At 39.6% G+C, this 24,233-nt stretch overlaps 1 protein-coding gene and 1 non-coding gene across 2 annotated transcripts; one reads left to right on the top strand and one right to left on the bottom strand.

The window, feature by feature from the left end:
• The first annotated feature begins 550 nt into the window (after positions 1 to 550).
• Positions 551 to 14,426, top strand: Dnttip2 (deoxynucleotidyltransferase terminal interacting protein 2). Its single transcript, XM_023561296.2, has 7 exons — positions 551 to 707; positions 1,498 to 2,912; positions 4,863 to 5,001; positions 7,113 to 7,208; positions 8,246 to 8,410; positions 10,137 to 10,246; positions 11,213 to 14,426. Exons 1-7 carry the CDS (start codon positions 636 to 638, stop codon positions 11,304 to 11,306), a joined length of 2,091 nt encoding a protein of 696 aa, XP_023417064.2. The 5' UTR covers positions 551 to 635; the 3' UTR covers positions 11,307 to 14,426.
• Positions 14,427 to 20,445: 6,019 nt separating this feature from the next.
• Trnar-ucu (transfer RNA arginine (anticodon UCU)) lies at positions 20,446 to 20,530 on the bottom strand. The gene is given in 2 exon segments: positions 20,446 to 20,481; positions 20,494 to 20,530. It is a non-coding gene; the product is annotated as a tRNA-Arg (tRNA).
• Between the last annotated feature and the right edge of the window lie 3,703 nt (positions 20,531 to 24,233).

The following is a 24,233-nucleotide window of genomic DNA, read 5'->3' as shown; positions in this document are numbered from 1 at the left end:
AAAACTAGTAGTAGTTCTCATTTTCTTTTCCTTGTCCTCAAAAAAATGTATTTCTCTCCTTTACAGTTTTTTCCACATCTTTTCAGTTTACTCCCAATTCTGATACATCACCTGACATTTAGATTTTCTAGCTTCCTAGTCAAATTTCAGCGGATATCTAGCGTATCTTTTATCCAAAACGAGTCGGTAAATCTTTTATTTGTACTTGACGAATAATACACGAATACACTGATTTTTATAAATGTATAAATAATGTGAAAGTCTCCGCTTACAGCTAGATCAAAACCTTTATAATCACTGAAAATGAATGGAGAGTGAGGTAAATAACGCAATTTTCTACTTTGTTCGAGTAAAATTAGGACAAAGCTCTTTGTCAGTATAGGTGTTTTGTGATTCTATTAGGGTCTCCTAGCAACAGGCTATTCTTTCTTCTGTAGAGCTAAAGGAAAGGATAAAACGAGAAGAGGTCTCGATCTGGAGCCAACAGTGGCCGAGCAATAGAGCAGCAAGCGGAACAAACACAGGTCTGAGAGTCTCGCGAGTTTAGGATAAACTCGGCACTTCTATGACGTATTTCCGAGCCGCCGCGGCTTACGGAAGCCGTGGTATCTACGGAGGGACGGGAGGCCGCAAAAATGGTGGTAACCAGGTCTGCACGTTCTGGGGCTAGAATACAAGTCACGTCGGCCGCCAGCTCCCAGCAGAAGGTATGAATGTTTCTCTTCGCCTCTTGGTAGTGTTCAGGCACGTGGGGGAAAAGTGAGAGGCCGAGCTTGCCAAGGCTGCGGGATAACAAGGCCTGTGCGTTATCTGTCAAGGGAACTGTTAAGTGCTCATCAGTTTTCTAAAGGCAGTGCATAGTGTGGAAGAGAGGATAGGTAGCTTGCCTATCGTCGTTCATCGCCTTAATGAAGATGCACAACACAGTCCTTTAAACGTTAAGTGTTAACGTTAAGTGTTAATGCTGGACCTACCAAGGAAGTTCCGGCCGCCACGTGCAAGCCTCAGTGGGGACGCAGGGCAGGGTTATCCTTACACTCGGGGAGGCTAGCGGTGGCCCAGCTCGAACTCCCATCAGCGTGGACTGTGGTGACACCACCTGGTGGCTCTCGGCCGCTGCAACGTTTTTCGGATTCTGCAGTGAAGGGAACCTAGCTCGGATATTTGTCACCTATGTATGCGTCAGAATGTTTTGTTGTTTTGGAGAAATTCTCTATTTTGCGTTCTAAAGTCAGATATAATACACTGGTTTCTCTTCAGATCATATAAATCTTTCACCTTTTAAAGTCAGATACACAATTAAGGTAAAGAAAATCAGCTCCAACATTTAGATTTTTTGGTTTTTTAAATCATAGTTTTGGTTTTTTGTAAAAGTCCTTCTTACAGGTTTTCTGTGTTTTAAGTGTCCTCTAAACTTTTGCTACTAGGAGGAATACCTCATTCGGTTTGATCTTGTCACAGCGCTAACTAACTTACAGTGTTTCCTTGGCTTTCCAGAGTTCTGCTGCTGGAGGAATTCAGGCACATCCAGAAAGCAAGAAGGAATCTCAACCTGATAACCAAAGCACAGCTGAATCGCAGACTGCTGGAAAAAGTTCAATCTCTATAACTCCTAAAATCAGAAAGAGAAAGAGCAGGACTACCACAGGCTCACCAGCAGAGATAACTGAACCACCTACTGATGGAGAATTCTCTGAAACAGAGTCAAATTGTTCTTCACCATCTGAGATCCAGGAGCCTATTCTGAGAATAACTAGGAGAAGACAGATCATAATTGCACCTACACCAGCATCCACTGTAAGAAAAAAGCAGAAAATAACTGCACTAAATGAATCTGTTGCCGAAGAAATTGTCTCTGAAGTAGAATCTCACACTTCAGGTGTTTCTAGAATTGGGTCTTCGCCAGAAGTGACAAGAACCAGAAATAAGGCCACATCTCTAACTGGTCAAAACCAAGAATCACATGCAGAAGTTCTATCTGATGCTGAGTCATCATACTCTGACATTTCATTCCCTGGAATTATACATAAGAGAACTACCAGAATTGTGCCAAGGAAATTACAGGCACAAACTGATAATAAACATACTAAGATTGTACCAGAAAATAAGGGAATCATGGATATCTCTATGAAATCAGAGGATTCAGGTACCAGACGGAGTTTGGATGAAGAGGAAAACAGAAGAATAGATGAAGAAAAGGAAAATGATAAAAGTTCTCAGTTGAAATGCCTTTCTAAACTTCAGGACACTAGTCTTCAGCAGTTAGTCTCTCAAAAGCATTCAACCCCTGAAAATAAGGCCACATCAGAGCCCTCAAATCTGAACCATGAGGCCATCATGAAATCATTAGCACAAACATTTGCAGTTGTAGAAGTAAACAGATGGAATGAAAAGGGAAAAAGCACCATAAAAGTAAATGACTTGACAAAGTTCAGTGGTCAGGGTGGTGATTATGATGAAGAATCCACAAGTAAAGTTGACAGTGAGCACAACAGTGAAAAGAGTATAGATGAATGTGATGCCAGACTAAACAAACCTGAGCTGGACCAGTCTCAGGATATAGAGGATTCTGTCTTACTAGTTCTCAGCAGTGATGAAAGCCAGCAATCTGAAAGCTATGAAAGTGAACAGGACACTCTGTGTTTTGTTGAAAATAGTGGTCAAAAGGAATCATTAAATGGAAACTCAGAAAATACATCTCATGAAAATGCATTCTTTGTAATTGACACAACTCCTGGAATCAATGCTGATAAAAAATTTTACTTGGAAGATAAGGCAAGTGAGGATATCACTGAGGAAGAAAAAGAAGAGGAAGAAGATGAAAACAGTGAGGAAGAACCATCAGATAGTGACAGAAATAAAGATGAGTATAGTGATGAAGATGACTTACTAAATAACACAAAGTCTAAACTGTAAGTTTTACCTTGATTTTTAAAAGTGAATTTGGGGAGTGGTGGAAATTAACTCTGGGTCTTGTGCATGCTAAGCATTTTCTTCCACTGAGCTGTAGTCCCCACCCCCAAAAGTAAATCTTTGATGCCTATTTCAAGTGGTTAATTTACCATAAAAATGTGAAATCATGGCCTGGGAAATGAGAAAATTACTGTTGGGTTCATTTTGGACCAGCTATCTATCTAGCATTTGCCTTATCTTTGTATCTTAAAACTTTCTCCCACTAGTTACAACCAAAAGTGTTTCTTTTGCTAATATATTGGATATCTGTTAAGATTTGCTGTGTGATTGTTAAGAGCAATCAATATAACAAGGAAAGTGAAAATAGGCAGCTTTTTTCATCAGTGATAACTGTAGAGAAATTGAAAAATACAGAAAAATTATTACCTGTAATCCCAAACATTATCCATAGAGAAGCACTAATGTTTGGGGCCATTTCTTTAGTTTCTTTTGTCCCCTGTAAATTGTTTTTTAATGGTACACCCTATGACAAATGTTATCCACTGAAGGGCTCTATGTATTAACAGATACCTAGGCTTTACTCTAAACCAGTGAAAGCAGTCAAAATCTAAGCTGAGACCTACCTTTTGCAAGCCACACTCTTCCTGTTAGTTGTATTATATATTCAGGCTAAGAATCCCAAGGCACTACAATGGAATGACTCACCTTCACTGAAGAAGTTGATTGTGCTTTAAATGCCTGTTCAGTTTATATGAATAATCAGGGAAGAAAGTGACTTTAAGTTCAAGTGTACATGCTTATAAATGTGATCCTTCAGTCATACAAAGTAGAAATTCTCACATAAACAGCTAAATAGCTGGAGCCCACACCCAGTGCAGAATATTCAGCTCTGATAGGCTTAAAATATGATTTGTACTTCAGTCCTCACCCAGGGCCAGCACTGAATTTAAAGCCTCACCCCATATCTCAACTATATGTTTTTTAAAAAACTGAGACAGGGTCTCAAAGTTTCCCACGCTATCCTTGAACTTTCTGTTGTCTTGTTTCAGCCTCCCAAGTCCACCAACATTTTATCTTTTTTAAACTCCTGTGACAGGGAAGCTCCCTGCCATTTAAGATTCACTGGTTTGGAGACACTGACCAGATGCTCTTCTTAGTCACCCAGGAAAGAATTTAAGTTTGCATAACTTGGAAGTTCAAAGTAGAAGAACCTGTTTTTGTCATTAGCATTGTTTGAGAAAATCTAGGAAATAAGTTTCAATGTTCCCCCAAAAACATTCTAGTTAAATATTTATTCATAGTAGAGTTTCTTCTAAATGAGTATACTAGATTTAAAATACATACTTACAGTTTTGTTTTGATTTGCTTTTGACTGCTGACAGTATAAGGCAGTGATGGCAAACCTTTTAGAGCTGTCAAAGATACAGCCCACTGTGGCACCTGTGCCATAGGTTTGCCACCACTGGTACAAGGAACAAATGATTTTTTTTAAAGATATAATATTTCTTTTTTTTTTTCTTTTATTCTTTTTCTTTTTTGGTGAGTACAGGGGATTGAAGTCATGACCTTGCATTTGCCAGGTAGGTGCTTATGCAGTTGAGCTAAATCCCCACCCCTGTTTCCATTTTAATTACTTAATTTTTTTGTTTTGTTTTTGAGACAGTTTGCTAAGTAGCTGAGGCTGGCCTTGAACTCAGTGTAGTTCAGGCTGGCTTTGGGGCAATCCTTGTGTCTCAGCTGGGATTACAGACATGCTTTACCCTACCTGGCTATTAGCTGGTTTCACCCTACCTGGCTTCACCCTACTTGGCTATTAGCTGGTTTTTATTTTCATTTTTGGTACCAGGGATCAAACTCATGACCTTGCGCTTGCCAGGCAGGAACTTATGCTACTGAACTAAATCCTCAGCCCCTGTTAGTTGATTGTTAAATGATCATTTCTCTTTCAGTCTGAAGTTGACAAGTAGCAGTATAGACCCTGGTCTGAGTATCAAGCAGTTGGGTGGTGTATATATTAATTTCAATGCAGAAAAACTTCAGTCAAAAAAGAAAACTCTAACACAGATCAAGGAGAAAAAGAAAAATGAGGTAAGTTACATGAAGTATTTGTCTTCTAATAGTGTGACTTCTAGAATTGTTAATTCTTTGGAGAAAGTAAATTTCTTATGATAAAACCACATTAGCCTAAAGTCCTCATATTCTGTCACACTAGAATAATCATTTCTTAATACAGACCCATCTATAAAAGGTGATATTTGAAAATTAATTTTAGGTCAGTACTTTTCTTCTTATACCTATCAGTTCTGATCCTGCTGGTTTTGTTTTTTAGTTCTTACTTTTTTATTTTGAAGGTAGTAAAATACAGCAAAACAAGACAGAATAAAGCCAGTTGAGACAGTGCAGTGAAATTGTACAGAACTACAGAGCAGGATACCAGGATAACAGTAATAGGTACCATAGTATATCTTGTTATCTTTATAGTAGTTGTCCATTCAATCAGGTAGAGCAAAATCAAACTAAAAACAGAGCATTATAAAACCAATCAAAGCAGAATATTGAGTAGATCAAAACAGTCAGAACAAAGCAAAACAGTGAGAGCAATATTTGCCTTCAAAGAGTAGAAGGAAATCCCCCATATTTGCTATATTGCATACAGTCATCCTCCCAAGAGATGCTCAGATCTCTGGTCCCCGGTCCGCATAATCAGCCAAGCAATACAGGCATTTGGTTGCTTTATGTACCATAGTTGCTATCAACTCTGGCTGACCTCAAAACCCTCCAATTGCTAAAGCGGGGTGGGGGCACACGGAACATTTGATTCTCGGTCCACACGTGGGTAGGCTCAAGGGAGACGCTAATTTGTTCTCTCCTTGGTGCGCCTGCTGCTTACTCACGCAGCCACCACTTACCAGGAAGGAAGGCGCATTGCTTCTTGCTCAGCCCCCCCCCAAGTTCCAACATAGCTAGATCTTGGGAAATGCTGACTTGCTCCCTTCCTGGCTCGTGCCATTACTTACCAGGAAGGAGGGCTTGTTGCTTCCTCTTTCAGTTCTTAACTTCCAGATCCTGTTGAGAATTTGAAAGCTAGGAATGCTGCTTTCTTCGCTTCAAAAAAATGTAATATTCTTACAGACATAAAATTGTAGATGATTTTGGGAGGAATTACTTTTAGGATAATTTTGTCTAAACATTAGCTTTACACAACATCTTGCATTGCTTTCTTTCAAATCTGTTTTCTAACCTTCACGGCTCTTCAGCCATTGGAATCCAGGTTTCTGCTTATTTTGATGTGCCTAGGCATTTGAGTTCAGTTGTTTGCTCTGTTCCCTGCCTGAACAATATTTTCCTTCTCTTTTTACATTCAATTAGCAAACTTTGAGAATGATACCTTCCCCTTCTTGCTTTGTTTTTTTGTTTTTGGGGTTTTTTTCTGGTACCGGGGATCAAACTCAAGACTTTGTGCTTGCGAAATAGGCATTTACACAGCTGAACTAAGCCCCAGCCTCTCCCCCATCTTGTTTTTTATGCTTTTTTTCCCCTAGTGGTGGGGATTGAACACAGGGCCTCAGTGCATGCTAGGCAAGTGCTCTATGGCTGAGCTACATCCTACTGTTGGCTCATAAAGACCTTTATTTCTCACCTGCACTACTCTTACTGGTTTTTCTTTGTTCACTTTCTTTGTTCTTTAAGCTGTCCTCTATTCATCTAGACTTTTTTTGGTGGGGGTTCAAACTCACAACCTCACGCTTACCAGAAAACATCTCTAGACATTATCAATTGCTGCCAATTGAAAACCACTGCCTAAGAGCCAAGTATAGGACTTGACACATGGCAGGCTCTTAGTCACCTGTTATATAAATGTTATGCTCTAAGTGGTAAGAAAGCTTGGACTGCTACTCTATTATTCTAAAACACTAGGCTTGAATCTGAATTGGGTGAATCTTTATTTCTGAATCGGTAATACCAAGTGACATGGCCAATTTAATGCTTGAATCTATATTTCTATGAACAAATACAAGAAAAATAAGTAGTCTTACTTGGGTCTTGCCCTGGGGAAAATACTACCTTGAAATTGATTTTTAATCACACAGTGTTATGAGAGTAATCATCTCAGGTAAGTAAAAAAATGAAGAGCAGATTTGACTACTCCAAATTTAAAGTGTTAAAAGCATTACATAACCATTGTTATATTTTTATAGCTCCTACAGAAAGCGGTTGTTACACCCGATTTTGAAAAAAATTATTGTGTCCCACCATATAGTGAATCAAAGCGGCAACTTCAGAAAAAACGCAGGGTAAGTACAGTGGTTTTTATTGTTTATAGTGCATACAGGTGCTTGGCTTTATGTTTTCAGATAATACAGCATAGTTGTACAATTAAAGACAGATATGAATGTATATATGGTTCCAAAGAAAATTATATTTGAGGACCATAATATAGTACATACTTCCATAAACACATTTAGTAAGAATTTTAACATTTTTGTAATCACAGTGGTACATACAAATAAAACTTAAACCTTTAAAACAGTGATAGCCAGCATATAGGTTTATCAATAATATCTCCTGGCTTTTAAGTAATGTGTAATAAATGTTAAGAATTTACATGTTCTATTGTAAAGAATTTAATGTAGCCAACTAAAAACCCTGATCTTTTTAATCTGACAGAAAAGAGAATTCAGTAAAATGAAAAAGTATTGTTTCTATCTGCCAGTTCAGCTAACAAGTATAATATTATCAAGGGAACTTAAGAGGAAAGAAGATGATACCATAGTAATGTCTAGTACTGGCACAAATAATACAAATTTCTGGACTAGTTTCTGAAACACTTAGGAGGTAGCTGAAATTGTTAATATTATGTATAAGCTCCATAAGTGAAAATTCTTTTATGTATTATCTCTAACATAGGCTGTTTTAGGCAATCCAAGCTGAAGCTATGTTAATCTTCCAGCAAGTCATCAGTTACTTGCTGATACAAAATAGATTTTGTTTTGTTTTGGTTTTCTGAGAAAGTGTCTCACTAAGTAGCCCAGGCCGGCCTTGAACTCACTGTGATCCTCCTGCCTCAGCCTTCCGAGTGCTGGGATCGCTGGCATGCATCACCACAGAAGACTCAAAATAGATTTTTAAGGCACTTTCATTTATGAAACTAACAAAACTATGTCTAACTTACCAATCACTTTTTGTCATTTTATAAAGGTGACTCTGGAGAGAAAATTTCTATAAAGTAATTTTGTCTTTAGTTCACAAGTTTTTCTGTGTATAATTTTGGAGGAAAATAAGTTAGGTACTATTAAGGTTAGAATGTTTATTTTTGAAATCTGAATTTCAGAAAGAGCGACAAAAAACTGCAGGTGATGGTTGGTTTGGCATGAAAGCTCCAGAACTGACTGAAGAACTTAAAAATGATCTCAAAGCTCTGAAGATGAGAGCAAGCATGGATCCAAAAAGATTTTACAAGAAAAATGACCGAGACGGCTTCCCTAAGTACTTCCAGGTATGAAGCAAACAGAATAGTGGAGATGTTCTACAGATTTCAGTGCGGAAAATAGTTGGTAGTCTTTATTTTTGAAATAGGTAAATATTTAAAATGTGCACACCAAACATGAACCAAATCTCCTTAGGCTATATAATGATGAAAACAATTCAGACAGCCACCAGCTTGTAATAGGGTACTATTAAAAACAGTACTGTAACTGTGTTTCTAGGTCAGCTTTCTAGAATTTAATAAAACTTTTAAGGGTCAATATATGAATGTGAGTATATGAATAATAGTTTATTAGGTATTAAATGGTAGAGTGCTTACTGAGTATGCATTGAGATCCTGAGTTCAAGCCTTAGTACTACAAAAAGAAAATACAGGGTAAGCCAGACCATCCATCCATGTAGGATAGAGGGGGCAAAGGGGTAGTTATGTGTACCAATCTCTTTCTCTTTGCGTGGTAGAAGGGCATCCCAGAGCAAATTCTAAATATTATTAAAAAGTTATATTTCAAGATATTTTCAAATAAAAGTTAGTTGATGTTCATTCTGCTTTTTGTTTTTGGTACTGGGGATCGAACTCAGGACCTTGTGCTTGCCAGGCAGGCCCTTACACCTCTGAGCTAAACCCACAGCCTCATTCTTCATGACTACTCTTTTTAGTCACTCATCTGAATTAACTCTACTAGTCTTCACTCTAGTTTGCTCTCCCTTCTGGTCCATCTTCCATTGTAGCCAGCTTCATATTCTTTTTTTTTAAATCTGCTTGGGGCAGGGGATTTAGCTCAGTGGCATAAGCACCTGCCTGTCAAGTGCGAAGTTGCGAGATTCCTGTTACAAAAAAAAAAATCTGCTCAGATTATACAGTACCTCTGCTGAGAAAGTGTAATAATTTATGACCTACAGGGTAGCTATTTTAACTTGGCCCTTCAGTCTTCACCCAAACCAGATCACCAACTCTGTCACATGACCATCTTAAGCTCAGTCACTTTCACAGAACATGCGTATGCCAGCCTTCGCCTTCTTCAACTTTGCTCCCTACCTTGTCTGATGAAATTTTACCAATACAAACCCAGCTAAAATATAATCTGTTAAATCTTCCTTACCTCTTTAAGGTAGAATTAGTCACTCAGTTTTCAGAGCATTTGTAGTGTTTTTGTTCAGTACATGTTACATTAGATTTTAAATTTTCTGTTTGTATCTTCCTTATGACTAGGTCCCTCAATGGCAAGGACTAAATTTTTTTTAGTCTTTGTTTCCCCAACATGTAGCATAGTGCCTGGTGGACAGTTGCCACCTATAAATTTTAGTCAGTTGAATGGAACAAATGCAGAACAGTTAAAAAGTGAATTCTAAGCTGGCAGTATTTAGGATACCAAGGGATTGTAATGGAATTTATGTGTACTGTATTCCATTGGATTGGACACACAAAGTTCACATTAATTGTTTTTTTTCTCTCCTTTAGTTTCAGTATTTATCATGAATGTAACTACTGTTTAGCACTTAATTATGAAAAAAATTTTGGATCTACTATAAGCTAATGAAATATCATTAGTAGTACCAGTGTGCTAAGTGATTTGTTTATGCTTAAAAAAAGGGCAAGACTAATTTTAATACTTGTGTAACACAGGTTTGTGTTTTCCATTCTGTTCTGTAAATATAATTTACCAGAGCTATACTGGAATACAGAAGTAACTTGGCATTTAGGTCTCACATGATTTATTTCAATCAATCGTTCATAGATTGGAACTATTGTTGACAATCCAGCTGATTTCTACCATTCACGAATTCCCAAGAAGCAAAGGAAAAAGACTATTGTAGAAGAACTGCTGGCTGATTCTGAGTTCAGAAGGTAATGAAATTACATTTCATTTTATAATATGTATATTTTTCTTTAAAATTTTTAAAATTAAAAATTCACATCACTAAAATATTAATACATTTAAAAATAATGCATTACCGATTAAGATGAATTACATTCTCATGAAAATAAAGGTAGTGCAAATTTCTTTAAGTCTGGCATAATTTCTTTTCTTTTCTTTTTTTTTTTTTTTTGTCTTTTTCATTTTTTTACCGGTACCAGGGATCGAACTCACGACTGCCTGCTTGCAAGGCAGGCGCTTATGCCACTGAGCTAAATCCCCAGCCCCAAGTCTGGCATAATTAATGAGAATTAGAGGTTCATGTCTCTTTCTAGAGATGACTGCACATCATGTATCCTTGTGAAACTTCATTGTACACTCATGAGAGAAAGAAGGTGAACAGGGCCACTACTCCATTATTAGTATTCTTATGAAAATAGTTTTTATGTGACAGCTCTCTTCCATGGGTCTTGTCCACACATTTTGCACATCAGTGGTTATTTAATGTTTTCTAAGGTTCTAAGAAAGGGAAATCACGTTGTGTTTTCAGGTAAGTGCAAACTTTGTTTTGCTTTATCCTTTTTATCCCACATTTACATCCTATATGTAAAACTGCCTGATGGGATACACAGGTCTTTAAATTCCAAGCTTTGTGAGGGAAAACAGTAGCTGGAGTATTCTGTATCCTCAGCTCCTAGAATGGCTCTTGACGTGCATCTTAGTATACATATGATGTGAACTTGAAAACATTTTTGAGCTTTAGAATATCCTAAGGTTTTATTAATTTCTTTTTTTTTTTTTTTTTTTTTTTTTGGTACCGGGGATTGAACTCACAACCTTGTGCTTGCCAGGCAGGCGCTTATGCCACTGAGCTAAATCCCCGGCCCAAGGTTTTATTAATTTCTAATGACTGATTTGTTATACTTTAGACCTGAAGGTTTGATTTTTCTTTTCAGATATAACCGAAGGAAGTACTTAGAGATCATGGCTGAAAAAGCAGCAAACGCAGCTGGAAAAAAATTCAGGAAGAAGAAGAAATTTCGCAATTAATATTCACCAAGCAAAGTATTTTACATCTTCCCTTTATTTATTTATAAAAGATGTTTTAAAGACTAATACCATTACACAACTTTACTAGCTCTGTTTATATAGAGATTTCTGTTTGGAAATAAAATTGACCAGTAGGTAATCAATCACATGCCTTTTGAAATAAAAGTAAATATTCTACAAAAGGCCATTCTGGCTTAGACTGCTTAAGAAGGAAAAGATATCTCAACCATTTTAAGATAATTAACATTTTTGCCAGGTATGGTGGCTCACACCTGTAATCCCAGCACTCGGGAGGCTGAGGCAGGAGGATCGTTGGAGTTTGAGACCAGCCTAGGCTACAAAATGAGCTCACGGCCAGCCTGAACTGCACAGTGAGACCCTGTCTCAAAAAGACAAAAAAAGATAATTAACTTTTTGTCAGGTTTTTAGTGCTTGGTTATTTAAGGAAAATTTACTTAAAAGGTATAGCATCTGCCAATATGTTTAAAGAACTTAATGTCCTGTGTAGTTTTATATATACGTATACATGTGTGTATATGTGAACAGGGGAGTTGGTAGGGAGGCAGTATCCTAAAATTAGTTGCAAATTCACATCTAGGTTGGTCAAGCTGGGATACAGAGATCTGCTTGTTTGCAGTTTACAAGTCACAACTGAAAATGAAGGAATGATAAGTGTATTCTTGGAGCAAATGTATATTAGCATTAAACCAAAGAACTAAGTGAAGTTATAAAGAAGCCTTAAAAGATAAGTTTCCCAAGAAAGTTTGGGATGTAGGTGGAAGATATACAAAAGCTGTTTTCTTTTCTTGGTGCCAAAAAAGGAATAGTTGATCTTATATACATTTACTGTTTTGTTTCAAGCAAAACAGGATTGAAAAGTAGCATTTTAATTTGACCAGAAGGTGAAGTGGCTCAGTTTATTTCCTCTCCAAAGGCACAATATGCTTGCTGGCTAAGTGGCTTTCTGCCAGCAAGAACAGTTGGTCATTTCTATTGCTTCTTGGTGAGTTTTAGCCTCCTTTATAGCATTATTTACTGTATCTTTATTTTCCTAGCATACTATTTTGGATTTCAGTAAATGTAAGATCTTGTATTTTATTGTTTGGGGTCATAAACAACTTAGTAAAACAGTAAAGACAATAGCTTTCGCTGGTAAAGTTAGGGGAGCATTTATATTTTCTTTTATAGAAAAACTTATTTCAAAAATACGTTTTGCCTTCTGTGTAATATAGAATCTCATGACAGAATTAAGTATTGAGAGAGAAAGAAGAAATAGTTATAAGTTACCTGTTAAGGCTTGGATCTTAAATGATCCCAAATTCTCATACTATAGAAAATTTTGGTTTGTAGCCCATGGTGTTACTGGAAGGTGGTGAAACCCATAGGAGGCAGGGCCTAGTGAAAAAAAAGTTAGGTCCCTGGGGTTGTGCCCTGGAAGGAGGTATTTGGGACTCTGCTCTTTTTCTCTTGTATCCTGGCCATCATGACATTCTGCCTTTCCATAGACCCAGCGGTGACAGGGCTCAGTAGTCTGTGGGAACTGAGACCATGAACCAAAAAAACTTTCCTCCTTTTATTTTTATTTTATTTTATTTTTTTATCGGTATCAGGGATCGAAACCACAACCTCCTGCTTGCAAGGCAGGAGCTTATGCCACTGAGCTAAATCCCCAGCCCTGACTTGCCTCTTTTTAAGGTGATTATTTTGTCACAGATGGAAAACTGACTAACACACCATTTAACCTGTAGTAAAGTTGAAAGGCTTTAACAAATGTAAAATACTTAACCTTATTCAAATGACAGGAATTATTCAACTAAAAATTCACCTATTAATATTTATTATGTAGGTGTATAGCTTTTTTATATCAAATGTGACAGGCTACACAAATTACAGTATCTAATGGTATACTTTTAAGTAAAGGCCAGAAGGTAAAAAAAGCTTTGGTCTTTTGTTCTCTGAGTGATCCTCGCCTACAGATATCTGCATATCGCAACATGTGATTGGGTTATGATAACCCTATTTTTAAGCTTAATAAGTTGAAGATGCTTGTAATACACTTAACATACTAAACATTACACCTTAGCCTAGCTTACCTTAAATTATACTCAGAACACTTACATTAGTTTATGCTTATACAATATAGACTATGTAAGTGTCAAGTATGTCCATCATGTGATTTATTGTGTACCTGTATCCAAACAATGATGGCAATACAGCATTCTGGTCTTACTATTATTTTCCTTAAGATTACATGCTGACTAGGGGTTGTATATCACTGCCACTGCCCAGGGAAATGTCACTAGCCTAGGCAAAGTTTAAAATTCCAAGTATAGTTCCTACTGAATGCAGATTATTTCTCACCATTGTAAAATTGAAGAATTGTAAGTCAAACCATCTTTAAGTCAGGGACTACTCATCTTTGAAAAATGGTTGAAATTATTTTGCTTTTTAAGCAAAGTAACTCTTGAGAAAAGTTTTGGTGACTATGGATTTGCCTAATTTGGACATTTCATATAAATGCAATGATACAGTATATAGTCATATTTAAGTTCATGTTATAGCATGAATCAGTATTTCAATTCCTTTTGGTTGCTGAATAATAGTCCATCAAATAAATATACTACATCTTGTTTATCAGTTGATAGACATTTGGGTTGTTTCTACAGCTGACCATAAAAAATGATGCCACTATGGACATTCTTGTACACATCTTTGTTTAAAAGTTTTTTACTTTTATTGTTTTTGGTTGAAACAGGATATATGTAATTCAGGCTGCCCTTAAACTATGTAGCCAGTGCAGGCCTTAAACTTGCAGAAGTCTTCCTGCCTTAGCCCCATGGCAGCTGGGATTACAGGCCAGTGCCACCATGGCCTACCTTGGGCACATTTTTTAATTTGGGTGTATACCTGGAAGTGGGTTGCTGGGTCATATAACTCTAATGTGTTATTTTCTTTGAGAAGTTGCCAGACTTTTCTCAAGAGTGTATACCATTTTACATACCCACTGACATACTATATGAGGATTTCAGTCTTGTCAGCATCTGTCTTATGCCACTTCCTATTGTGATTTTGACCTGAGAAACTAATATTTTTTATTAAAGGCTATGAAAATATCCAGAATGATGCAATATTTGTCCTAATATGAATAACTTTCACTATATTATTCTTCAAAGTAGTCCGCTGCTACCTCTTTAATTCATTTTTTATTTTGGTACTGAGGATCAAACTCTGAACCTTGCACTTACCAGGCAGGCACTAATGCCACTGAGCTAAATCCCCAGCCTACCTCTTCTATGATGGGTTGCTGAATCAGAACCCTGCCTTCTGTCCTTTCATTTATAAATCAAATTAACTTCCAATCCATCCTTTAGAGTGAGTGTATTTTTTTCTTTCTCACAAAGAGAACTTCTTTTTCATTTGACTTGGCGTTGGCAAAAGAGACCATGGAAAGCAGTGTGATAACTGGGCCCCTCAAATCTCTGTGCCCAGCCCACAATGCCCAGATAAACAACTATTTCTGGGACATGGTATGGCTTCACTGAAGAACTATTTTAAATAGTAAGATAATTCAGTAAAATGATTTGGTATAAAGTTAATTATTTAAAATCACAAATGATGGCCAAGGATTTAGCTCAGCAGCGCAAAGTGCCTGCCTGGCAAGCATGAGGTTGTGAGTTAAATCCCTACCACCAAAAATAAAATATCAAATGTCTTTTATAGATAAAAAAAAAAAAAAAACAAAAAACAATTTGTTAGGGAATATAATGGAAGGTCCCAACAAAAACCATAAAGTATTTAGGAATAAAAGTTTAAAAAGTCAAGATCTAGGACTGTGTAGCTCAGGTCTACATAAAGGAAACTTACTACTACGTTGAACAAAGGAAAGAGCACAGTTTTATTATCCCTACTGCTCTTAAAAGTAGTAAGACAGGAGCTGGAGGTTTAGCTCAGCGGCATAAGTGCCTGCCTTGCAAGCAGGTAGTCGTGAATTCGATCCCCGGTACCGATAAAAAGGAAAAAGACAAAAAAAAAAATAAAAAGTAAGACAGCATCCAAATTGTTCACTTCTCCCTATAATAGTCTATAAATTAAAGTCTCCCAAAAAAATACCTCCAAAGATTAGAGTCAGACTAGCTATAATTAAAACTCAATGTGTGGGGCCAGGGATTTAGCTCAATGGCAGAAGCCCCTGCCTTGCAAGTATGTGGTCATAAGTTCAATCAACAGTAAAAAAAAAAAAAACTGTGAAAGACAATGTAGAACTGTGTACTGAGTCTCAAGTCTTCCTGGTTTCTCATCCAGGCTTGCTACTTAATAGCTATATATTCTTGGACTAGTTATTTTTAAGTATCACGTTTTTTTAAATACTGAAAATTGAACCCAGGGTTTCACACATGCCAGACAAATGGTGTTCCACTCACCTACATCCCCAAACTAATCATCCATCCATCCATCCACTCATCTTTGAAACAGGCTCTTAACTACATTGTCCAGGCTGGCCTCAAACTTTTGATCCTCCTAACTCCACTTCCAGAGCAGCTTATATATTACATGTCATACCTAGCACAGTATTCTCAGTAATACAAAAATAGCCAGGAAAAATCTTTGAAAAAGGTTGATTACTTCCAGAAAGTTGGCCGAGCACTAAACAGCCAATCAGCCTCTCTGAGATTCAAAATCACATGCTATAACAAAACAATCTGGAGAAAAAAAGGAGGAAAGTGGGTTTCTGAGAATTACAGCCCACAGGGTAAATAAGCAGAACTCTGCAGAAAAAGAAAGTGGCAAACCACTTTTTTCTCTGACTCCCTGGCTCATCATGAGAGAAGAGACTCAAATCTATAGACACAGTCAAGGCAGGTGACTCCAGAGGCCTCCAGGGAGAAACACCAGTGGAATGGAATAGTAGATGCTGTGATCTACACCAGCTGAAGAGGCTCCCCTGCAGAGGGTATGTGGCCAGACACCTTTTAGGGAGCAGCCAGCTGCACCCAGAACTCAGCAACTGTGGGTTGGCTTCCTTTCAGGGCTCTCAGTGACTGGGTGAGGCACAAGTGCAGGAGACATACAGGATCAGGGAGATGAGGTTAGCAGGCAAGAGGCACCCAGACTGCTGTAGGCTGAACCTCAGGCCCCAACTTAAAATCAGGCCAGGATCAGCCTGAACTGTGGTGCTGAAAGAACCAGAATTGGTACGCCATTCTTCCAGTAGAATTGCTGGGATTATCCAGCACTCCCCCCTAATATTACTGAAGGTTTGCTGGAACCATTCAGCATAGATCTGGGCTCTGCCTCTTTTGTGTATCTGTGACAGCAGAGACACACTTTCAACTGGGCACTACCACAAAACTACAGATCCCAGAAGATAACCACACACTTAAAATCACAGTGAACTTTTTTCTTTGTTTTTCCATGAGTGTGAACATAGCTTTTAGTTTGGTTTTGTTTTGTTCTTGTTTTCTTCTATTTTTGGTATCAGGAATCAAAGTCAGAGCCTGGTGCTTGACAGGCTGGCGCTGTACCACTGAGCTGAATCTATGGCCCTCTCTCCTATCTTCACCAGTTTCCCACAGCTTGGAAATCTTCCTTTTCTTTCCCCTTTGCTTCTAATTGCTTTCTCTTTTGTCTTTGTTTTCTCCTCTTAGCCCTTTTACATTTTCTCCCCACATAGTAAACTTGCTCTAGTGAGGGCATATTTATTTTATGTAGTCTTTGTTTTTGTAATATAACTATAAATCTTGTACATATGGTTAAAGGTGGCAAATTAATAGTTACCACAGTTTGTCATTTTCTAGACTCTGCTTGATGTTGTTACACCAAGGTGACATAGTTGTGATAAGTTGTTCTTCCTTGTATACCAATATTGAGATTGTCTGGGAGGTCATAAACAATATCATAGTCCACTATCAAAGAACTGGGTGCCAGGTCAAATAAGCAGCAACTTCTCATCCTTATAAATTGAAGAGGCAGCGTCTGAGACAGACTCAAAAGCCAAAAGACTGCTACACCTAGAAGACATTTCTGTAAAGTTGTCCTTTCTAAGGAAGTCTCAATATTACTAATATCTACCTACCAGAAGCAATTTATAAGCATTAATGGAGAAAACCAATTTTAAAATACAGAAAATGAGAAGACATAGATCCAGACCTCCCCAGGCAACCCCAGACCTCCAGCTTGCCCAAGGCAAAGCCAGGGAAGACTGAAGTAGAAGAAATCAAAAGCCACCCAGCTGAGCTTTTTGAAATGGCAGGAGTAGAAATAACAATGTAGATGAATGAGTTTCTAGGAAAAATAATTTCACAGATAACTGAAGAGATGATGACCCAAATAAAGGACATGGTTCGTGAATTTAGAATTTTTTTTAAAAAGCTTAGGATAATGATGGAAATCATGAATGTCCAAGAAATAGGATCCATGAAACAGATTCAAACAGTTATCAAGGAAATCAAAACTTGTACTGAAAGTATACCCAGCAGAAACAACCAATGTGAAAACAAGACACAGAAGACAGGTTTTTGGTTAGCATTATCAAATAAGAGACTTCTTCTCTCAAATAAGAGACCTCTTCTTCATCAACAGCAGCTCTGGTGCAAGGAAGAGTGATATAAGATTGATCCAAATCAATGGAAAATCAGAAGATAGTACAGAGGACATAAAAAAATTGTTCTCAGAAGTAATGGCAGAAAACTTCCTAAGCATGAAGAAAAATGCATAAAGAACTCTGTGATTAGCCAGGATCAGAAAAAAAACTATGTCAAGGCACATAATAGTCAAGATTCCAGAATTTGAACACAAAAACAATATTAAAAACTGTTCAAAAGCTGGGAATGGTAGTACATTTCTGTTATCCCAGCACTTGAGAAGCTAAGGCAGGAAGATTATTGGAAGTTCAAAACCAGCCTGGGATATAGAAGTGAGGCCAGCCTAAACTACAGAGCAAGACTATCAAGGATCATCCTATATAATTGTTGGGGGAAAATCATTTCATAATTACACCATGATTAGGGCTTGTTTGTGGCCTAATAGCTTGCCATGTGGGCCCACTATGGTATGTGAGAACATAATGCCATGTGCCTCTTCAGGTCACAGTATCAGGTCACAGTAGAGGCCTCACTGGTCCTGGGATGCTGTGACACCCCAGGGCAAGACGGCATCAGCTGAAGACATCCTGGTTAAGAACCCAGTAGTAATAAAAACAATGTTTTTAGGACAAACTCTTAACCTGCCATCTCTCTTCACTTTCTGGATCTACATAAAGATCCTTATTAGCACAGGTCACCTCTGCCTTCTGAGTCATGTGATAAGACTAGCTCCCAGAGTCTTTGTCTCTGCCTACCCTGAGGTATTGACTTCCCAAACTCCCATGTAATGCATTACTAAATATGTCTGTTTCTTATTACTGTACCACTCAGCAGGCAGTTGGGGATCTTGGCCAGGTCTCTGATACAATATAGTGACAATGACCATACTTCTAAAACTATTATACTGATTTATGCAATTAAATTAGTAGGAAAAAAGGAGGGCTCATCCATCATCAGTGATTCTGCAACAAATCTTCACTTATTCTCAAAAAACATTCTGGCTAAAACCAATATTTAAAAATAAAGCATAAAAAATCCATTAAAAGGCAAACATTTAATAACCTGAATATAGTATGACTTTAAACTTAGAAGCCAGAAAAGATTGACAAAGCTAAAAATGCAAATTTTTGTAAAACAGAAAACAAAATTGACACAGACTGGAAACAATAATTGTAACACATACCACAAAGCGTTTTTTTTTCCTTAATAGTAATTTCCACAAAATGATTTTTTAAATGGTGTCTTTATTATAGCCAGCCTAGGGGTTGGAATGACAGAAAAAAAAGAGCACAATTGAGAACAGATAAATTACAGGAAAAGAAATACAAATCGTCCTATGTATCAATAGATGCTCAGCTTCACTCAAAAGATATGAATTAAAGCTACACCTCAAAACTATTTCTCATCTGTTTGCTAACATGAAGGCTGTCGGGAACATTATCATACACTGCTGGTGAGAGTAAAATGGTTAAATCTTTATGAGGGCAAACTGCCAATATCTATCAAAGAATGTACAAATTAGGAACACGAAGAAAATTGAGCTCCTAGGAGTTTGTGCTAAAGATATTTGTGTACAATTAGAACAAGGGTGTTCACTGAAGCACTGCATGTAGCAGAAAAATAATGGACACCTAAATGTCCAAGTTTTAGGGACTGTTAAATTATTTCTGTGGACAATGGCAGAAGACAGCACTGCTTTGCAAAGGATATATATTACACATATTAATAATAGTAACATATATAGGTCGCGATAATAGCTATAAAAATGCTGACATCTACATAAAATAGATCTGAAAATACTGCCAAGAAACTATGATCACTAATAGCTTGTGGCAGAACTGCAAGGCTGGGATAAGAATGGCCAGAATACTTACACTCCCGTCTACTTTTTTTTTTTTTTTTTTACAATATTAGATTTCATATCTTTTGTATGAATGTTTTATTGTTACACTGAATTTTAAAAATTTCATTCATTTCTTTTCTCCCTTTCTCATATGGTGAGGAAGAATCCCAACCTCGGGTAAAGCTAAGTTGTCAGAAGAAAAGGATAAAGTAACATCCCCCCCCCCCGCGCGCGCCCCAAGAAGCCAACAGGTAGAGTGGACCCCCAATCAAAGTAATGTAGATTCCCGGGCCCCGCCTCAGACTGACGAAACTGGAACTCGAGTGACACCCAGAAACCTGCATTTTTGAGATTCCGGTGCGGGCTAATTTTGAAGCGCTGGGGGCGAGCCTTCAGCCCGTGCCGCACGGTGTGTAGACGAATTTTCTTGTTCCACAGCCACTGTCAACCCAGACCCGGGCCTCCGCCGCGCCCTCTAGCAGGTCCAAACCCAAGACCTTGCATCGCTGTCGCCTCTTCGCCCTCTGTCGCGCCCCAGCTGCTCCTTCCGGGAGCGGACAGGTTCCGAGAGGCTGGCCAGCGGCCGAAAGCAGCCCAAGGCAAAAGCACCGCACAAGCCGAATGCCGTGACAGGATACGGGCGGACAGGGAGGGGAGTGAACTTCGGAAGAAAAAGAGAGGAAGGAGAGAAACAGAGTGGGAGGAAAAAACATCACGACTCCGCCGGGACTCGAACCCGGAACCTTTGAATGCCTTCAGCCTCTAGAAGTCCAATGCGCTATCCATTGCGCCACGGAGCCACCTGTTGGAGTCTCAGCGCATCTGCCATATTAAGCCAGAGGCGACAGCCCTGCGCCCTCCCCACCATCCCTCAGTGGTCCCTGTCGCCTCAGCCAGACCGCTGTGACCCGGAACAGTGCCAGTCCCGACAGCCGCCCCAGCCGCAGGCCGCGGGCGCCCGACTTCCTCGGGACGCTTCTCGCGAGGTGGGCGAGGCCCGGGAGTGAAGGGCGGGCGGGCGGAGTTCGCTCAGCGGAGCCGGCCCGGCCTACCCGGCCCGCAGCACGAGTCACGGGCGCCCCCCCCCCCCCGCGCCCTACGTCCCGCGCCCCCGCCTACCGGTCTAGCAGGCGGCCGCTGCTGCCCGGCCGGCCCGAAGGGCTGCGAGCCCCGCCGGCCGTTACGCCGTTCGGCGAGCCGGGCAGTTCCGTCGCACCTATGAGCCGCAGAGGCCGAGCGGGCGCCACTCCGGAGCCGGCTCTTCCCTGAGACCTGCGCGGCGAGCCGGGGCTGTGGCGACGCCTGTGTGCGTGCTTGTGCGTGTTTATTTGCGCGGGGTTCAGGAAAATGGAGACTGGGTTGCATTTCGTCCCCCACAGACCCAGAGCCGAATTTCTGAGGCATCCGGGCTCTGGCAGACTGAGGGGGGCGCCGTACCCTGCGCCGCGGCCTCACCCGAGAACTGGCGTTGGCTACAGGAGCCTCCCCGCGCCCGCCTGCTCAGGACACGCGGCTGCGTGGGCAGCCGCCAAAGGCGACGGCGCGCGTGGGGGCGCGAGGAGCATGCGTGTGCGGGCGCGGGCGGAAAGAAGGCGCGTGCCCGAGCGCGACCGCGCGGTCCCTGGAGCCGCCTGAGCCCGAGGCCCGGGGAGGGTTTGGCGCCGTTGCTGAGAAGGTCGCGAAGGGCACGAATCCGAGGGGTCGCTTTGCTGGAAGCGGCCCCGCAGTGCCCCACTAATTCCCACCCGCACGACCCTGAAGCCACTCGAATAGACGTTCTATTAACAGCCGTGTGGTTGCTAGGCAACTGCCGCCGCCAGACAAAACCCTACTCCCGGCTCCAATCTGCGCGCCGCTTTCCGAGTCCCGCCTACCTAGGAGTCGCCGCGCCTGCTCTGAAGCCCGTTTCTGCTCCGAGCTGAGTTCTGTCCTGTCCTGGGGTCCACCGATCTTCTACCGCCCAGCGTCACCTGGCGTCAAAGCAGAGTGGTCTCTGCGTGGTACTAAATGGGACTAGGGAAACACTCAAATGGAATCTAGTATGGTGGGAACCTCAAGGGAAAGTGCAGCTGAAAGAGATTCAATAACTCTTTTTTTTTTTTTTTTTTTTAATTTAAGAGGAGGGACATGCAGCTAGCGAGAGGAGAACCGTGAGAGGTCAGATTTTATCTGATTTGCACACCAACATCTCACCTTACTTTTTCATAGTGCTGACAGAACACAGTGGGTCAGAAGCAAAAGACTTAAAGCAAAAGCGGCAGCCAGCGTGCGCGCATGTTTGTTCCCTGAACCCAGGTTCTCTCAGCACATGGGCCCCCGACTTAGACTTTGACACCAAATGGTTTGCATTATAGGCGAGGAATGCTGAGCTTGGGGAACCCAACATGTTATAGTGAGCAGTAAGCAAGCCTGTTCTTTGTACCACATGGAGACATTACCTCATCCTACAAGACTGCTCGCTGCAAACACAGCCTTGCAAAATGGCCCAAAGAAAGAATAACAAATCTTTACTTTTGGCACAACCAGCAAGGACACTAAAATGGTGAATTGACTGCACGAAGTGTAGTGGCAGATCCTTGATTGATGCCAGGCCCATTTCATCCCACCCTAATGTAAACAAAGTTCCCTGGCAACAAGCATCTTGTGAGCAACATTATGCCCCTTTAAAATTAATAAAATAACTGTCTTCACATTACATACAGGAGGAATTCTCACATGGACAAAATTCACCCCTACAATATTGTTTTAAAGCATATTTAAACAAATCGTTATGAAATATGCCAAGTGCTGGAGACATCCCAGTGTCTCCACTTGCTTTTTCAGCACAAATGAGGGGAAACCATGCAGAGGAATTCTGCCTGTAAGTATTGAAACTAAAACTCAAATTTTGACACCTCATTGTCGTGACTAAGTAACAATTCAGATTCCTATATAAAACTTCTGAGAAATAGGAATTGGGATGAAAACTACATGCTAAGGAAAGATGCGTGTGTGTTTACTTCTACTTAATGAATCGATTTTCTAGTTGAGACTAAAAACTCTTTGTCTTCGTCATGGAAAATAGACTACAAGATTAACAGAGAATATAGAAAAACCAAGCTTATCTGAAGCACCCTGTGAGCTATCAAGATTGTACTTTGTACACCCTACAATTAGAAGACTGGGAAAGTCACAGCACAAGCAACCACCAAGTGTGTGGTGGTTCTCCAACAATAAGCAGTTTACCCTGAGTCTGGTTTGGAGTCAGCAATGTTAGCATTTCAAAAGAGTGAAAACATAACATATATTTAGTCACCATCTGGGAAAAAAGATGCAGTGGGTTTTGTTTTTCTCCTTTTATACTGAGCTGATTTCTCAGGACAGGTTCAGCAGCCATTCTACAACCAGAACCAAGAGTTTGTGCACGGAAAAAAGCAGCCTCTTCCTTGCTGCCAGCAGAGGGGGCCAAATAATGAGTTATAGTCACTTTCCAGCGAACCGGTTTTATACTCTTCTGTAGTTAGAGTTCCTAGACAAGAAGGCTTTGTATTAACAGTTTTGTCTAAGGATTTTTGTTTTGCTTTTAATTTTTTTAGTACAGTTTGCAATACATAATGATTACAATTGTCGTGGGGGAGTTAGTAACGTACATACACATTTTATTTCATTCTCTCCCTTTCCTCTCCCTGCCCCTTCCCTTTATCTCGACACCCTTCCCATTTGCAAAGGATAAAGTTGAAATCCAGTATAAACCTTTAAAGGTCTTCAGTAACACTTTATGTTTTTACAGCAAGACTGCTTTTGAGTTGATACTGTATTTTCAACGTTTGAGAACCATTTTGGCCCCTCCTGAAGCTTTAGAAATTTACTATATTTCTAGTAATTTTCATTAATTTTGTTCTATTCCAGAGGATAGAATTGGTAGAGTACTAGTTTAATTCAATTCAATAAATATTTAAGGATGATAGTTCTACTCTCAGAAGTACAATGGAAGTTTAAGATATAATTCCTACGTTTCAGGACATTTCCAATTCCATAGCCTGTGTGTACAAAGAAGTATTCATGTGTATAATGCAAAGTAATATAAGAAAAAGTGGCCAAATGTGATTAGGCATCCCTGCTAGTAAAATGTTTTGGAGCTTTTACCCCTAAACAATAACTGTACACTGTTATACTATTTATAAATGTACCTCAAAGAAACTCTTTTTGTTTTTGTTTTGGTACTGGGGATGAAACTCACAACCTTGAGCTTCCCAGGTAGGCGCTTGTACTGCTGAGCTAAATCCCCAGCAAGAAACTTTTAAAGGGTGAGATTTGTTTGAAAACAAAAATCTCTGGTAGTAAAGTTTAAATTTAGACTGCAAGGTCAACTCCTGCTGTCCAATTTCCCCCCTATTTGTAGGAGTTGATTGTTAACTTGTCTGAGCCTTCTTTCCCTCATCTAAAAAAAATCATAAAATTGTTATGAGGGTTACAGAAATGAATCCTTGTAATAATTTATCTTAACCCTGAAACATGACAAAT

This window comes from Cavia porcellus, unplaced genomic scaffold (genome assembly GCF_034190915.1).
Source record: "Cavia porcellus strain 051 isolate PalLab524CR breed Dunkin Hartley unplaced genomic scaffold, mCavPor4.1 scaffold_1, whole genome shotgun sequence".
In the NCBI taxonomy this organism is placed as follows: domain Eukaryota; kingdom Metazoa; phylum Chordata; class Mammalia; order Rodentia; family Caviidae; genus Cavia; species Cavia porcellus.
This window is presented reverse-complemented; position numbering and strand designations above follow the sequence as displayed.

Coding starts and splice junctions, on each gene's coding strand:
- Dnttip2 (XM_023561296.2), top strand. CDS start 636: ATGGTGGTAACCAGGTCTGCACGTTCTGGGGCTAGAATACAAGTCACG. Junction 2,913..4,862: donor AATAACACAAAGTCTAAACT/GTAAGTTTTACC, acceptor TTTCTCTTTCAG/TCTGAAGTTGACAAGTAGCA. Junction 5,002..7,112: donor AGGAGAAAAAGAAAAATGAG/GTAAGTTACATG, acceptor ATATTTTTATAG/CTCCTACAGAAAGCGGTTGT.